Source organism: Petromyzon marinus, chromosome 63, assembly GCF_048934315.1.
Source record: "Petromyzon marinus isolate PM22_M1 ecotype Great Lakes invasive population chromosome 63, UKy_Petmar_22M1.pri1.0, whole genome shotgun sequence".
NCBI lineage: Eukaryota > Metazoa > Chordata > Hyperoartia > Petromyzontiformes > Petromyzontidae > Petromyzon > Petromyzon marinus.
In genome coordinates this window covers 3,007,172-3,023,895 of record NC_133729.1, presented here as the reverse complement: position 1 = coordinate 3,023,895, position 16,724 = coordinate 3,007,172, and the positions used below count along the sequence as shown (strand labels likewise).

The 16,724-nt window shown below is 46.9% G+C and overlaps 1 protein-coding gene across 2 annotated transcripts in view; it reads left to right on the top strand.

The window, feature by feature from the left end:
* The first annotated feature begins 8,040 nt into the window (after positions 1-8,040).
* The window catches only part of LOC116956168 (uncharacterized), a 41,206-nt gene continuing 32,522 nt past the window's right edge, over positions 8,041-16,724 (top strand). For both annotated transcript variants that reach the window (XM_032977655.2, XM_076053861.1), the window contains exons 1-3: positions 8,041-8,222; positions 12,244-12,309; positions 12,486-12,597. In XM_032977655.2, the coding sequence (XP_032833546.2) occupies positions 8,076-8,222; positions 12,244-12,309; positions 12,486-12,597 (325 nt within the window). In that variant the 5' untranslated portion in view covers positions 8,041-8,075. The remainder of the gene's footprint in view (positions 8,223-12,243; positions 12,310-12,485; positions 12,598-16,724) is intronic.

Here is a 16,724-nt window from a genome sequence, read left to right as displayed (position 1 = left end):
ATGAATAATGAACAGCAGCAGCAGGAAGAGCGGCAACACTTTACTCGTGTGCACACGCGCACGCGTGTGTGTGTGTGCGCGTGCACGTGTGTGTGCGCGCGTGTACGCGCGTGCACGTGTGTGTGTACCTGGTGCGGTGTGTAAACATCGCCACTGGGGAGACAAAGGCGGTCGGGCGTGGTGCTGGCCACCCACCCCGGTGTGTGCAGTGTGTATACCCGGTGTGGCGCGTAAACATCATTACTGCGGAGACACAAAGGCGGTCGGGCGTGGTGCTGCCCATAGCAGGTGCTCGTTATCACCCGCTTACCCCAACATTCTGTGCAGGCTATAGGGACGAAGGATCGTTGAAGTTCGACATACATACAGAACTAGTTCAACATACACACAGAACACATTGTGCATTATGTAACTACCTATGGTGTATGCAAGTATATCTCAACATTTTGCAAGTACCATATTTTCCCGCATATAACCCGCAGACGCATATACCCCGCATGCATTCATATCTTTAACGTCGTTACCGCAGCTTCATTCCATCATATTAATACGAAGTTTACATTTGTAATACATTCCACTATCAATTGTTAACATTAAAATCATAACGTGTACAAAGAAAGCAAACTAACCGGAAACGAGTGAACTTAAAATAAGTAACAAAAGTAAATATCCAATAAATAAGTAACACATAACTGGTAGATAAGTACAGATTTAGCACTGGTAGATTGCGCAATGTGCAGACAATAGCGGCACTACGGTAACGCCGTTGCCCCCTCCCCCACCTCTCTCGTCGCCTGTAAACACAGTACGCCTACTTCAAATATTGTCGTTTCATTGTACAAAAATTCGAATAATTTAAAACGTGATAACATGTGCAATTTTAGTGCGAGTGGTTTATTCAGCAGTGCTTTAGTCAAAGGTAAGTGTTGCACAGTGGATAGTTCTACCATGAACAAATGTAACGAGTTATGGACATGTCACACGTGTACAATATTTTTTGAGATAGCCCGCACCTCCATATAACCCGCAGGGTCTTGTTTTGTTTGTAAAAAGTGATATACCCCGCGGGTTATATGCGGGAAAATACGGTAATCAAGTTTGCGTTAACCACGCGTAATTGTGGTGAAGATGCAAACAAAACAAGGCTCTGATAATTATATATGCATGTTTTGTTTGCATTTTCATCACATGTACGTGTGGTTAGTGCAGACTTCATTCCTTGCAAAAGGTGGTGTTTGAGCATCTTAACACGTGTTTTATTTCCAGAAAAGGGTAACACACTATTGTTATTTTTTATGCTTTCATACTAGCAATAAAGGTCCCACGATACATATATACCTGTTGTACTGTCTCAACACAAGGGGCCGTTGGACACACATGCCATTTTACAGCCATTTGATCGATCCACTGCTGAATGAATGCCTCCTCCCGTCCATGGGGCGTCGGTCACTGGGGTTGTTTGACCATACTTCACCGCGCTGGTCAGTGCGGCTGCTTGGGTGAGATCCGCCGTTGTCTATTCGTTGTAGGGCAAGGCCGTAATTATAATATATATTGGGGGGGGGGATCCCGGGGCACCCCCCCCCCCAAATATTCAAATATGCTCAAAATGTCCCCCCCCAATATATTGCTATAAAATAGATTTCTGTTTATATGACTGTGGTTATGGTTGTACTTTATTAATCCCGAATCTCTGCCATTACATACAATGAAACAAGAAAAGGTAAAAAAGAAAAAAAACAGAGCAATGTAAATACAATAACACTATTAGACGTTATTGTAAAAAATAAATAAAAAGTCCATCCTGTGTTAGTGAATTTTTTGTTATATTTTAGGCAGGAAATTCGTTTTCAAATTTAGATTTAGACCCCTTGGAAGATTTGTTCCTCCCCCAATATTGACTCCATGGCTACGGCCTTGTTGTAGGACATGGTGATTACAGCAACGCCCCAGTAGAGCGTCCCAACGTTGGCACGCTATACTGAGACTAGCCTTTTGCCCGTCCAAGGACGGGTGTATTGCAGTAAATCTGAAACTTGCAAGCGAAAAGCACAGAGCGCGAGGTGATATATTCATTGCAATAAATTCGTGTGAAATTTGCAAGGGCGCGGTGACACAGACCTATTTCATTTTAAGGTTATAATCCCTTGCTCATCACGACGTCCTTTTTACTTCGATGTCTCAATAGCGTTACGGAGATCACGTGATGACGTGAGGGTTCTGCCTTTGTAGTGAGGGTTGTCAGTTGACGCCAAGGAGGGGGGAGGAGGCGCCTCGCCCCCCCCCCATGTGGAGTGACGTCACCCGCTAATTATTATTAATGGTGGGGAGTGTCCATTTGGAAGACGTCACCTGCTCATGATTATTAATGTGGGGGGCTGTTCGTTGTGGAGTGACGTCACCTGCTCATGATTATGAACGAGGAGGGGTGCTACATGTGGAGTGACGTCACCCGCTCATGATTATTAATGAGGGGGGAGATCCCTGCGGAGGACGTCACCTGTTCATGATTGTTAATGAGGGGTGCTGGTCGATGTGGAGTGACGTCACCTCATGATTATTAATGAGGGGGGAGGGTGCCCCATGTGGAGTGACGTCACCTGCTAATGATTATTAATGAGGGGGGGTGTCCATTTGAAGGACGTCGCCTGCTCATGAATATTAATAAGGGGGACTGGTCGACGTGGAGTGACGTCACGAGCGTTGCACACAGACATTCTTGGCTCATAGTAGGTAATAATAATGGGGGGGGGGGGGGGGTGTCCATTTGAAGGACGTCACCTGCTCATGATTATTAATGAGGGGGACTGTTCGATGTGGAGTGACGTCACCTGCTCATGATTATTAATGAGGGGGACTGTTCGATGTGGAGTGACGTCACCTGCTCATGAATATTAATAAGGGGGACTGGTCGATGTGGAGTGGCGTCACGAGCGTTAAGGATAGACGTCGGTGAAGCCAGTGGGCATACAGCAGGAGTGATGCGAATGTCCGACATGCCCACCTGTCAACGCCTTGGGGACCGTCCATAAATGACGTCACGCACCTAGAGGGGGGGGGGTGTCAGACATTTGTGACGATGTGTGACGAGAGAGGGGGGGGGGTTGAGAAATGTGACGTCACATCAAAATGCGCAACTTTAAATAAATATAGACAACACGTTCTACTTAATTAAATATACTTTTTTAAATAAATGTTTTCTCCTACAACATCAGAGTGCAGCGCCACATTAAATACGCACTACAATGACAACAGTTTAAAGCGATTTGAAGCATTTTGGGGGGGGGGGGGGCAGAGCTTTGTGACGTCATATTTGAGGGGGGGGTCTGACTTTTTGTGACGCCGTGTGACGAGGGGGGGGGGTCAAAAATCGTCCAAATCGCGTGACGTCATTTATGGACGGCCCCTTATCAGTGCCCTACCCTATCACAGGCCAATTCAGACCTTATTGGTCACCCCGTGCCCCTTATAAATCTCAACGTTCATCCTACAAAGTCCCATCACAAGGGAGAAACACAAACAAATAGACACAAACTTTTTTGCCCGTCTTGTTAACAGCTGTACGCCGTATGGACCTGAAAACTCAATTTTCCTGTACAAGATTACGGGGTAAACCGTATGGGTTGACTGGTATGGATGGCCACGCTGCCAATGTTGCACCACGTGCGTCCTCCCATGATCTCGGCTTTGATAGCCAGAGTGGCACACTCTAATACTGTGGGATGCCATGCGGTATTGGCTTCGACGAGGATGATAATCTTCGTCTTCTTCTTTCGTACGGCTGATGGGATTAGATTAAGGCCGTTGCCATGGAGTCAACATTGGGGGGGATTAAATCTTCCAAGGGGTCTGGAGGTCCACCTCACCCAGAAAAAAGCTACATTTGAAGATATTAAAAAAAAAATCAGTAAAACATAGGATGGACTTCTTTTTTTTACAATGTCTAATAGTGTATTGTATTACATTGCTCTGTTTTTTTTCTTTTTTTTTACCTTTTCTTGTTTTATTGTATGCAATGGCAGAGATTATGGATGAATAAAGTACAACTATAACCACAATAATATAAACAGAAATCTATTTTATAGCAATATATTGGGGGGGGGGGGGCATTTTGAGCATATTTGAATATATTATAATTACGGCCTTGGATTAGATGCTGATGTTCTTCAGTGTTTGTGGTGGAGCCCAGAAGCTTCGTGGGAAAATGTGCGCGTGATTTTACTTGACAAATAGCGGCCTCTAGTGGCGACTACCGGCAAATCTCGACGATGTTACAGTCTCTCTCTCGGTGCCAATGGGAAAAGACCGCGTTTTTGTTCGCTCTCAAACACATTCCTGCGGAGGGAGCTGGTAGGAACGTTGGGTTGCTCGGTCAATGGCCAGGGTCAACGGCGGCACCACGTGGTGTATTCCGCAAATATGCCCGACTGTGAGGGCGGGCACAAGCCGGCGTGAGTAGGTTAAACGTTGAGTTTTATAAGGGCACCACGGGGTGACCAGCCCCTCCCCACCCAGCCCCACCTAGCCCCTCCCCACCCAGCCCCACCCAGCCTCACCCCTCCCATTTTTGGATGCACGACGGACGGACGGACACAATAATCCCCTGTGGGCTGGTGTAACCAGGAGGTTCTTACCAGCATAACAGCTCACTCAGTCTAATAAAACTGTCTTTTTTAAAGGTCGAGAGGGATTTCTTTTGTTGATTTGTTTAAAAAAAAATCATCCTGTGGCACTTAAACCCTTCATCGGTTCCACGTCAGAGCTTTATTTATTTAATTCGGTGAAAACAAGGACCCTCAATCCACGATTGATGTTTTTGGAAGCTGAATTTTACAATGAAGTGTTTTTTTTTGCCTTGGAGTAATATGTCCAAAACCAAACTTTCGCGAGAGTAAATCTATTTTCGTATTATTTACGTCTATCCACTGTTTTCTATATCTTCTGTGACACCGTTGCTTTATTTTTGCTTTCATTTCTATTCGCTTCATTGTTGTACTTTCTTATGGCTTTTATCATGTCATGTTATTGCTTTTATCATTGTGGACCCAGGTCATTCTTACTGATGAAACTTTCCTTAATGGTGAAACATTTAAATAGGTTTTACCCTTTCTGGCAATAAAACAGGTGTTAAAATTTTGATTTAAAGCTTTCGTGACTGCAGGGATTCATATTCTTGGTTCTTTCGGTAAAGTCACGTAGAAGGGAAACTTTACCGAAAGAACCAAGAATAGGTGTTAAAATGTTCAAACACCAAATAGACACCTTTTGCAAGGCATCAAGTACTGCATTAACCACACACGGTGCTTGTGGTGAACATGCAAACAAACATGCTCAGATAATAATAATGGCAGTCTTTGAAACTTATTGGCCTACACCAGAGGACAGCCTCGTTCTCTATGGCCTAGTCTCAACCTGGTAATTACATCCAGCATCATCGGGCAATTTGCCAGAATTGTAAATCCCTCACTTGCTCCCGGTCTTAAATAGAGCAGCAGCAGGGTGACGTCATCATTTAACTCATTCAGATGCAGTGATTTGAGGCGGAGGGGGGGTATTGTAATTATATAATAGATTGGTAATCAGTCAATTGTAATGATTAGTAATGAGTTGTAATGTGTGTTTTTGTAATTATATACTACATTAGTGTCGGGTGGTGGAGGGTTACCACACATTTATAAATAGCGCGATATAACCCAAAAACCTTTATTATGATTAATATTGGTCGCGAAAGCCTTCTACGTGTTATTCAGTACAACAACTATACTCTTTGGTACTAAGTCACGTAGGTAGAAAAATAAAATACCTACGTGACTTTACCGAAAGAACCAGAGAGCATGGATTCCTTGCAGTCACGAAAACTTCAAATCAAGTACAACAACTGTGTCTGGTGTAGGTCAAGAAGTTTCACCACAATTACCATGTGTGGTGAACATGCAGTACTTGATTCCTGGTGTTTGAACATGTTAAAACACCTGTTTTATTGCCAGAAAGGATAAAACATATTCTTATTTTCTCATACTTTATTTCGTTGTTGCTGTGGCTCACGCGCCACACGTCTCTCTTTTGTAAAATAGTCGGGGAAATGGCGAAACGGTATCATCCGTGTCACGAACCGATTCAAACTAAACGCCTCCATTGTGTTCCTCCCCCACCACCTAAAATAAACCGCTACTACCACCACCACAGCGTCAAATCAACCACCACCATACAGCCCTCTTATCATCAGCAACCACAAACCAGCGGCTGTGGACTTACATCTTCATCCCTAACCAACACGCGGCCTTAAATCAACAACCACGATAACAAACACCCATACCGTGTCAACCCATACGGTTTACCCCGTAATTATTTTTGGGGGAAATTGAGTTTCCAGGTCCATACGGTGTACAGCCGTTTCAATACGGGCAAATACAAATGCCTATTTGTTTGTATTTCTCCCTTGTGATGGGACTTTGTAGGATGAATGTCGAGATTTATAAGGGGCACGGGGTGACCAATGAGGTCTGAATTGGCCAGTAATAATGTAGGGCACTGATAAGGGGTTGACAGGTATGAACACCATACAGTCTTGAAACAACAACAACAACAAACACAGCCTCAAATTATCATCAATAATGACCACACAAAAACCGATGACAAAACTCCACCACCTTTCACAACCAACAACCACAACACGGGCCTGGAGCGGTGGTGAAGAAGTAGTGAACGGGCAACGTCGCAGCCAGGAGCGGGTGGCGAGGGAGGAAAGAGGTGGAGGGCGAAGGAGAATCCAAGACTGGATGGAGGGCAGCAGGAATCAGAATCTTTATTTCGACTGCAGGAGTAATCCGATGAGCTGTGAAGCTCTTTTTCACAGATGTCCAGAGGTATGGAAGGGGCGAGTAAAGTTACAACAGCGAACACAATACAGCAAAAAAAAAATACCGACCGGGGTACGTGCACATTTTAGAAAATAAATGGTAAGCAAGTCACAAAAATAAATACGTAATAAATGTATCAAGTCCAATTTCATCAAGATTGAGCAAACACAAACAAACTTACAGCAAAACAGTCCCAGACCACACCACATAATTGGTAATCACTGAATACATTGGCACAATAAATATTGAACTATCGATTATATTACTACACGGGCAATGATCAAAGTTACAAATCGCATTTGCAAGTGTGACTACAGCACAGATCGTCTTGCTTCAGGACAATGTTGTTTGAAGGAGGTGAAGGAGGCGAGATGGGGAGGGGGGGAAGGGGAGGAGAGAGGGGGCAGAGGAGGAAGGAGGGGGATGGGGGAGGTGGGAGAGGGGAGGAGGGAGGGGGAAGAGGAGGAAGGAGGGGGATGGGGGAGGTGGGAGAGGGGAGGAGGGAGGAAGGAAGGGAAGGGGAGGAGGGAGGGGTAAGGGGAGGAGGAAAGGGGGAAGGGGAGGAGGGAGGAAGAGAAGGGGGGGAAGGGGAGGAGGAAGGGTAAGGAAAGGAGGAAGAGAAGAAGGGGATGAGGGAGGGGGAAGGAGAGGAGGAAGAGGGGAAGGGGAGGAGGGAGGGGGTAGGGGAGGGGGAGGAGGGAGGGGTAAGGGGACGGGGGGAGGTGGTATGGGAGGAGGGGGGGGAAGGGGAGGAGGGGGGGGAAGGGGAGGAGGGAGGGGGTAAGGGAAGGGGGGAAGGGGAGGAGGGAGGGGTAAGGAGAGGAGGAGGGGGTAGGGGAGGAGGTAAGTGGAGGAGCGAGGGGGCAGGGGAGCAGGGAGGGGGAAGGGGAGGAGAGAGGGGGAGGAGGGGGCGGGGGAGGTTGGGGGGGGGCGGAGTACGAGGAGGGAAGAGGGTTGGGGGAGGTTGGGGGGGAGGGGCGGGGGAGGTTGGGGGGAGGGGCGGGGGAGGTTGGGGGGAGGGGCGGGGGAGGTTGGGGGGGGAGAGGGGCGGGGGAGGTTGGGGGAGGGTGAGGGACGGGGGAGGTTGGGGGGGGCGGGGGAGGTTGGGGGGCGGAGAGGGGCGGGGGAGGTTGGGGGGGAGAGGGGCGGGGCAGATTGGGGGGGGGGTGAGAGGGGCGGGGGAGGTCGGGGAGGGGAGGGAGGAGCCGGGCGCCCATGGACAAGATGGCGGAGCTGGAGGACGTGAGCCTGGACGGGCGGCCCCTGCACGCTCTGCGCGTCACAGACCTCAAGGCGGCCCTGGAGCAGCGCGGCCTCGCCAAGAGCGGCCCCAAGAACGCGCTCGTCAAGCGTCTCAAGGGGGTGAGGCTCCCCGCGGGGCCCCTGCGTCCCCCGCGCCCCTTGAGGCCTACCCCCATCAACCCCTCATCCCGCTCAAACGCGCGGTGGCGCCTCGACTAAGCGCGGCGCGGGGCCCGACTCTCCTCGCCGTCCGTCTCGGTCTCTATTTGAGCCTCCCTTCACCTGGGCCCTGCGAGCCCCTGGCCCCCCTTTTGGAAGCGGGGGCGGTGCAGACCACACTCGGCCTGGGCTGTTGAGGGTGCGGGAAGAGGGGGGTGGTAGGGTGGTGGTGGTGGTAGTTGGCGCCTTGCGGGCACGGGGGAACGAGGCCGCGTGTGGAGCAGTGAGAGAGGCGCGGGGTAAACTCTCAACACGAGGGTTCGTGAGCGTGCTCGGCGGGGTGGGTGGTGGTGGGCGGGTAATCCATGGCACTCACCCCGCCGCCGACCCCCGTGGGTTCGAGAGTCTCCGGCGTGGCCCCGGTGGGTTTATCGTGTCCCCGTGGAGGTCTGCGTTGAGTTATGAACTCAAGGCATGGGTCAGCCGCTGCCTCGCGAAACTCGCTGAGGCCTAAATGTTGGGATACGAACTGCGCGGCCTAAGTGGTTCGCATGTCCCAGTCGATTATTATTACTATTACTATGATCCCTGTTTGGTCTTGCATGGGTATTTTTTTGTGTGTGTAGCCTGTTGTAGTGTCTGAGGACTTGTAAACTAACCGCGTGGTGTATCTTTTCTGGCTTATAAAGCCTCGCGGAGGGGCCTAATGTGGCTTTCGACGGGGCTGGTGATAGTGGTTGGGGTTTCGTGTCCCCTTGTGGGCTGTAATGTAATATTTTTTATGTTTACGTTATCTAAGTTTGAGCCCTTAATGAGGTGTTTTTTTGTATCCATGAGAGAGGTCTGTTATGAGTTCTAAACTCGCAACGTCGTTGTTGACTGCTCGACTAGAAACTCGCATTGCGGCCTAATGTGTGTTACTTTATGACGTTTAATTCTAGATTTGAAGCTTTCGTGACTGCAAGGATCCATACTCTTTGGTTCTATTCGGCAAAGTCACGTAGGTGATTTTTGTTGTTTTATTTGTTACCTTGTTTTATTTTTTTACCTACGTGACTTTACCGAATAGAACCAAAGAGTGTTACTTTATGACGTTTAGTTTATCCTTTTGGTGATCTCGACGTTTTTTGTTTTCAACAGTTGGTTCTAAAACTTATGTTTTATGCTTTTTTAAATATATATTACACCTCACAGGCGTATTGTGGGTCGGACCAACGGAGAGAGGTTTGTGTTCATTATTATGATTGATGTTATTAACTCACTGACGCCGAACATAATTTCGACTGTTAACTCTTTTTCACGCTCTGTGCTGGGTTATAGACTTAAAAGTCACCTCGTAGTGAGGGGTATAGAGTCGCTACGGATTTCAGAGCGTTATTAATCTCCAGGTTTATTTCTAAATGCGTTTTAAATTCACGGCACGGTTGGGGGGTGAGTTGTAAACTTCAGTCGTGGTTTGTGCTGTGGTCCGTTACATCATATCGGTGTGGCATCTGATGGGTTAGAACTTTGGTTTATAACTTGGTTAGGAACGTACGGTAATATATGACTATACATCGTGGCTTCCGATGAGTTATAATGTCCCAGTGCTGTACCTGGTCGGTTATTAACCCAGAGCTAATATCCATGCCAAGTTACAAGCGGATAGGGTGGTTCTCGTTGAGTTGCAATGTCTTGCTGTTGGCTACATTGAGTTATAGTCTCACAGCACAGTCTGTGGAATGAGTTATGTTATAATGTCCAGATATAAGTCTTTGGTCACAGACTTGCTGTGGGTTTATAGTGTACGAAGCCAGGTAAAAAAAAACCTCTCAACATAGCTTTCAAGGTGTTATAATATTCGTGTGGTTTTGGATTTGCACACTTTCTGGGTGGCCTGTGCTGTGCTGGATTGTTCGAGCACGGTCCCACATTAAGTTTCAATGGTTCTTAAGTGTGGGATTAGTGATAGTGGTGCCCCAGGTGTAGTCTGTTGAGTTAGTTATACTATCCCAACCTGTTCTATTATTACCTGTGAGAAATCGACATGGTTTAGGATGGGAATTAAATCAACGAGTGGATTTTGTGTTTTGCCCCCCCCCGCCCCATCTCAATCCCAATTTTATTTGGATTGTGCAATCAGCATCACGAGCCCAAGGATTTAAGTACCTGGAAATCACAGAGCAGTGCAACCCCGTATCCTGGAGAATAGATGCATCATCAATAGATTTTCACAGAACTTGTACTGATATCCCTTCCAAGTGATCTTTCACTTTAGACCATCAACGCATGACACCTGCATCTTACTAAATCACTCACCAAGCCCACCTCCTCATCATATTACCTGTTGAACGTTACGGTATCTCTTTAAGTGTGACGTGTTCCCAATTATAAGCTCTAGAGTGTGGCTTACGTGCTATAAACTCTTGAGTTGCTGTGTCAGTGTGTTCCTTTGTGGATTATAAACTCGGTGGCCAATGTGGTCTTGCAGGCTCACTAGGTTATAAAGATATCATAATTATACAAGATGAGCATTATATGGTTATGGCCCAGCTTGCTTTACATTCAGTTGTATTGCCTCAGCAGGGTACTTATGAATTTATAATTTCTCAGTTTGGCGTATGATCAGTATGAAGCCTCCAGATTCGCCTCTAATCTAAGTTGTGTTGTCTTTGGTGGGTTGTAATGTCCCAGCCTGGGTAATATGTGTAGTGATGGTAGCATCACTACTGTGTACACACGCACACGTGTGACGTCACTATGCGGGGGAGCATCACGACCACGCGGGTCTACACACACACATGACGTCATCCCGGCTGGAGGCGGGAATGACGTCAGGGTCGGTTCTGGACTCGGGAGGCCACGAGGGTGGTGTGAGATCGTGGCACTCTCTGTGACCCCGGCTGGACACGTGACTGGACCCCAGTGGGGGCCTAGGGGGCACCTCGGGGGGCACATGGACAGCAGGGGGGCTTCGAGAGGGTTCTCGAAGGGAGGCGTGGCCGGGGTGGGGCCCGGCACGCCGAGGCCCATATAAGCAGCCTCCTCACGAGTTTCGAGGCTGAAGATGCATCGTGAGGGAGCCAAGAAGAGATCCGTGTGTAGGTCCCAGCCGGAGGACTCTAGGATAGCGGTAGACGTGTCAGTAAGTCCCGCCAAGACAGGAGGCTGTACCTCCTTAGGTTAGCAAGAGATCTGTGTGTAGGTCCCAGCCAGGGGACTCTAGGACAGCGGTAGACGTGCAAGTCCCGCCAAGACAGGAGGCTGTACCTCCCTAGAGTATCTGAGAAGTGTGTGTTAGCTAGAGTAAGTCGGTGGTCACCACCCTATGCGTAATGTAAGCGTTAACTTGTGTTCATTAATAAATAAGTGTTGCTTCCCAAGAAGTTGTGTGTGCACCTAATTTGGATCCACTTCATATGTACTTGTACAGCCCTTTTCTCAGTCCGTCACTGGAAAAGGGCCTTCCATAAGTTCGTGCTGGATTATAAACTCATAACGCTCCCGCATGATCGCAGAAGTACGAAAAACTCAGTTTGGTCTATGATGAGTGTTATTGTCGAGGCGTTCTCCTTGTAATATGTCTGGTGCATTACTTTGTCTCTATTTGGTCTTATCTGGGTTAAACACTTCCAGAGAACTCTGTTATAATGAGTTATAAGGTCTCAGCAAAGTCTGTGATGAATTATAAACTACCCACAGTTCATGATAAGTTAAAAACTGACAGCATATCTGCAATTATTTCATATGCTCAGCTTGATTTTTGGATCATAATGTCCCAGTTTGATTCTCCTTAAGGTACGTCACTTGCACGTGTTCTTTGCAGACCAACAATATCCCCCTAAAACATTGCCATCCATTTGCCGATTGTTTTCGCCGGTAGTTTGCAGTAACTTGTATTACCTCGGTAGCATTGGACAGGAGTGGTACCTGTCGTGTTTCGTGTCTATTTATCGCAACATTCGGTAAAGCCGCATCTCTCTCCCGTGTCCTCTGCTCACAGGCCCTCATGCTGGAACAGCTGCAGAAGACGTCTGGTCAGCAGGCTGGCTTGCAGCCCAACTCTTCCGTAAGTGCCCCCGTGCCTTCTCTGTTTACGCAGCCAAGAGCTGCTGGCAAGAGAGAGAGAGAGCGAGCGAGAGAGATTCACCCCGTGTCTCAACTTTTATTGTCTGGGGCTTGTCGCAGTCACACTCGTGCAGTGAATGGTGGGTTTTGCATGCTAACGCCAATGATGGTGCGCAGATCGGGGAGGAGATGAGCTCCAACAGCTTCATCAAGCAGTACCTGGAGAAGCAGCAGCAGCTCTTGCAGCAGAGGATAGCGCGCGATGCGCAGGCGGCCACCGAGTCAGAGGGTGAGTACGAGGCGTCGCGACGCATCGGCGATTAAAACAGATTTTCGTGTTCACGATTAAATTCGGCGGCAGGGTGGCGCAGTGTTAACACTCGTGTCTCACGGCAAAATGTGCTCGGTTCGATTCCTCCCTCGGATGCCTTTCTGTGTGGAGTTTGTACGCTCTCCCCCTGTTCTGTATGGGTATGCTCCAGGTTCTCTAAAAAAATATGCAATGTAACTGGTATTGGACAAACATCCCAATGCTAAAAAAGTACTCGGAAATTATTCAAATTGGGATGGCACATAGCAACATCGCCGCCTTCTCCGAAATACTTAGCAGAACCTTCTTAAAAAAGGAGTCTTGAGGTTCAGCGAGACTCCTGGATGAACAAGTGTTATTATTTTTTGATTTAAAGCTTTCGTGACTGCAGTAATTCATATTCTTAGTTTTTTCGGTAAAGTCACGTTGAAGAGAAACAACAAAATAACAATATATATAAAACAATAAAAAACCGACACACCTGATGATGACCGTTTGAGTTATGGTCGAAACGTCGTGAGAATTTTTTATTGTTTTATATATATTTTGTTATTTTGTTGTTTCTCTTCAACGTGACTTTACCGAAAAAACTAAGAATAAGTGTTATTATATTCACCATTCATGAAAATTGGGGTGCATCAGTGGTTCCTGCACCAAACTATGATCCCGGCGACCCGTGTTCTCAATTCCCCAACACAGCTCACGTCCTTGGGCAGTGATATATGAACCAGTCATGCATGACGCATGGTCATGAAACCCCATCTCCAAGACTTAGGAAGTTTAATCCAGCAGTGGATGTACAGTGCGGTAAACAATGATCGTTTGAAGGTGCATGCAAATGCTATGATAACGATACATTTAGGCGAATGGAACAAACAATGCTGTACAAACGAGAAAGAACAAATTGAAAAATATAAATCGTGCAGTAATAATTATTACTGCCCGATTTTAAAGAAATCTATATTTTTATTTGTTATTATAATTCGACAAAAAACTTAATTCCTGAAAGAACTTGCGACCAAGAATTGTGGCAATCACTGGATAAGGAGAGTTGTTACCTGCCACCAAGCATCGTCACCAGTTTGGCATTATTATTATTACACTTGTTTAGGCACGTAACGATGCATAGATTCATAGATTAAAATCGATCCTCACGCTTGTGATACTGGCATAGAATCGATAACAATTCATACAAACGAAATGTTCGTGTTACATTCATTGACCAGTGGAGCGAACAAAACTCTACAAATGGCACTGAACTGACACGAAACAGTGAAAATGAGATGGTTAAAAACAACGCAAAAAAAAGAGAGGCTTCGAATGGGAATCCCGGCTGTTAAATGTCACTTTTCATAAAATCGCTAGGGATGATGAATCACCCCAGGTCTAAAGGGTTCACGGTGCAGCCACCAATGAGTTCATCTGAGCCTTGTTGTATATGCTGGGTCTTGAAAATTTAATAATAATGAAAATAAAAATTAAATGAAATTTGGAAAAAATGCGTTATTGTCCGAAATTATTTTAATTGGTGTAAATTTGCACATACATTATGCTAATTAGAGAGATAATTGTATTACTTTATGTGAATGTATGTGATTATGCTAATGTTCACCGTTATGATAATTAAGCCCTGCCTCGTTGTCGAGGGGTAGTATTATCTATCGGGATCGTACAATTAATTGTATTAAGTTATGCAGGTGTGCTGTAAGTATGCCAGATTAAGCTCGGCTTCGTTGTCTAGGTTCGTATTATCGATCGGTATAATACAATTATTCTCGCTTTAACATTTACTGATTATGTCCTAGTATTTTATATCAGGTCTCCAAATTCAAATCTCACCGCAGGATACAGTTCTTATAATTAAGATTATTATGCATGAACTTAGGAAGGCACCACTCAGACACTTCTGTGTTAAGCAATTTTAATTTCTAAACAAAAACATAACTCTAATATGCGAACTCTTATGCTTGGAATTGTCAACAGAGTACTACTGGAGATGTTCTCCTCATCGATCCATACATTTAACCCTCAAGGATCACGTTAAACTGGGTAACAGAATAATTGATTAATTCCTTAGAGTAACGCGAGCATATACGGTGATAGGAAAAAGTCCTTAACAATTCATGCAACGATATTCATACGAAGGGCAATAAAGAAACATGTCCCGATGGCAAAGGTATACGGCAATGAATTCATTGGGAAGATTATGTAATTACGAAATTGTCTTGGAGCAATGGTGTGCGACAGTGTGCCTGCTTCAGCAAATGCTTATCAATTGGCTGAGGCTTCAATTAATTCGTGTGCAAGATTCTGTGATCAAAAGAACAAATTCAACACAATATTCTCCCCGTGAGTGTGTAGATTCGTAACGTAGGTTTCTAAACGTTTAGTTTCATCAATGAATTCATTGGCAATAGTTATGCAATTAAAAAGAAAGAAGAAAGAAAAAGAACCGACTAAAATACTTCTAAATAACTGTATCCACGTAACTCAATGGGCAGCAATGTTCTTCACGATCAGTTGATATTTAATTGCACCACCTTGGAATGGAAGCACAAAGATAACTTTTTGGAACAATCTTATTTGTCCCGATACGCGTGTCGTGCGTCTTCTTTGCCACTTGTTCAATTCTTTGCGTAAAGCAGACGCCGGGCGATGCGTCGTGAGGGTGTGAGTGTGGGGGAGGGTCGTACAAACGGCTTCGTTCTCTCTCTTGCTCGGGGGCGGCCACAGTTTCGGTCCACAGCTGGGTGGAAGAGTCGGCACGACGCTCGCCGTCGGTGCGCGATGATCCGTCGTCGGATAGCGCCCGCAGCTCGTCCGCCGGCTGCAGTTCCTCACTCTTGTCTTGGTTCCCAGCCTGTGCCGGTCGGCGTGGCGTGTGGGTCGAACCCACGGCGCGCTCGCTGGCGCCGACGCTCTTGCTCACGGGCGGCCGGTCAGGCTCTTTCCCCTGCTGGATGAGCCGAGTCGGCACAACGCTTGTCCGCTGGCAGCTGTCACCTTTCGCTCGGTGGTGCTGGTGGCGCTGCTGCGCACTCTCTCTTGCTCCGTCTCTCTCTCTGGCGATGCTCGATTGCACGTGCAGCTCGTTCGCTGGTGGCAGACACCCTCGCTCGGTGGAGCTGGTTCTCTGCGATGCTGGCTTGGTCGACGCTTGGCGCTTTCCGCCCTTTCTCCAGGTTGATTGCTTGTCGTCGCTCGGCATTCTTTCTCTCTCATTTATCTTGCTCTTTCCTTGATCGTGCAGCTGCCAGCTTCACACGGACACCCGCCCTTACTTCAGGGCTGCGCTTTGTCGTCGCTCAACTTTCGTGCTCTTCTCCCTTCTTCCAGGAGGGCTCTTGCTGTGAGCTGCTCGTCGCTGGCTGGATCACTCACTCTCAAAACTTGAAAATTGTTTTTGCACACCTTTTACACAACTCTTATAGCTTAGTACGATACAGCTTATCGCAATCCTCGATTCTGCAAGCGACTCAAAACATCAGGATGAATGTAGAAAAAACTCTCAGCGATACTCTGTCTTCCATGCCGAACTCAGCACCTAACATCACCTCGCCCCTCTTCTCCGCGATGCACCACACGCATTGTTGATCTCGAGGCCATGCCCCGGAGCTGGCTTGCTGTCCTCTTCCGAGCTGCTGTCTCGCTGTCCCTTGCCGAGCTTAAAATTGCGTGTCGTGTTGCTGTTTATATCTGAAAATGTCTCCCCTCTGCGCGTCTCTTGCGAGAAAAAAACAGATGCTTACTCCGTCATGCTCTGCCCCTGCGGCCGCACCTGATTGCCCCCTCCCCTCTTCTCTTGGTGACCCCGGGCGGGCTGCTTTACATCAAATTGATGTTTGTTTGCGCTCCCAATCCCTCTCTTCGTGGCGTTTGCTAAGGGAGGGGATGCACCTTTTATACATGGCTATTATGTGTTTGTGTCAAATTGTTGGAAGACAAAGGCGGCCAGGGAGGCTCTGATTTCATGGAATGCATATTATCTGGTCTTGTGTTTGACCTATTTTCTTGTATCTATTTTTAGTTACCCTAGGTCTAATCTCTTGTGATTATTATTTGGTTTATGTTTAACCAAGATTTGTAATGTCATTAGATGTTACCTC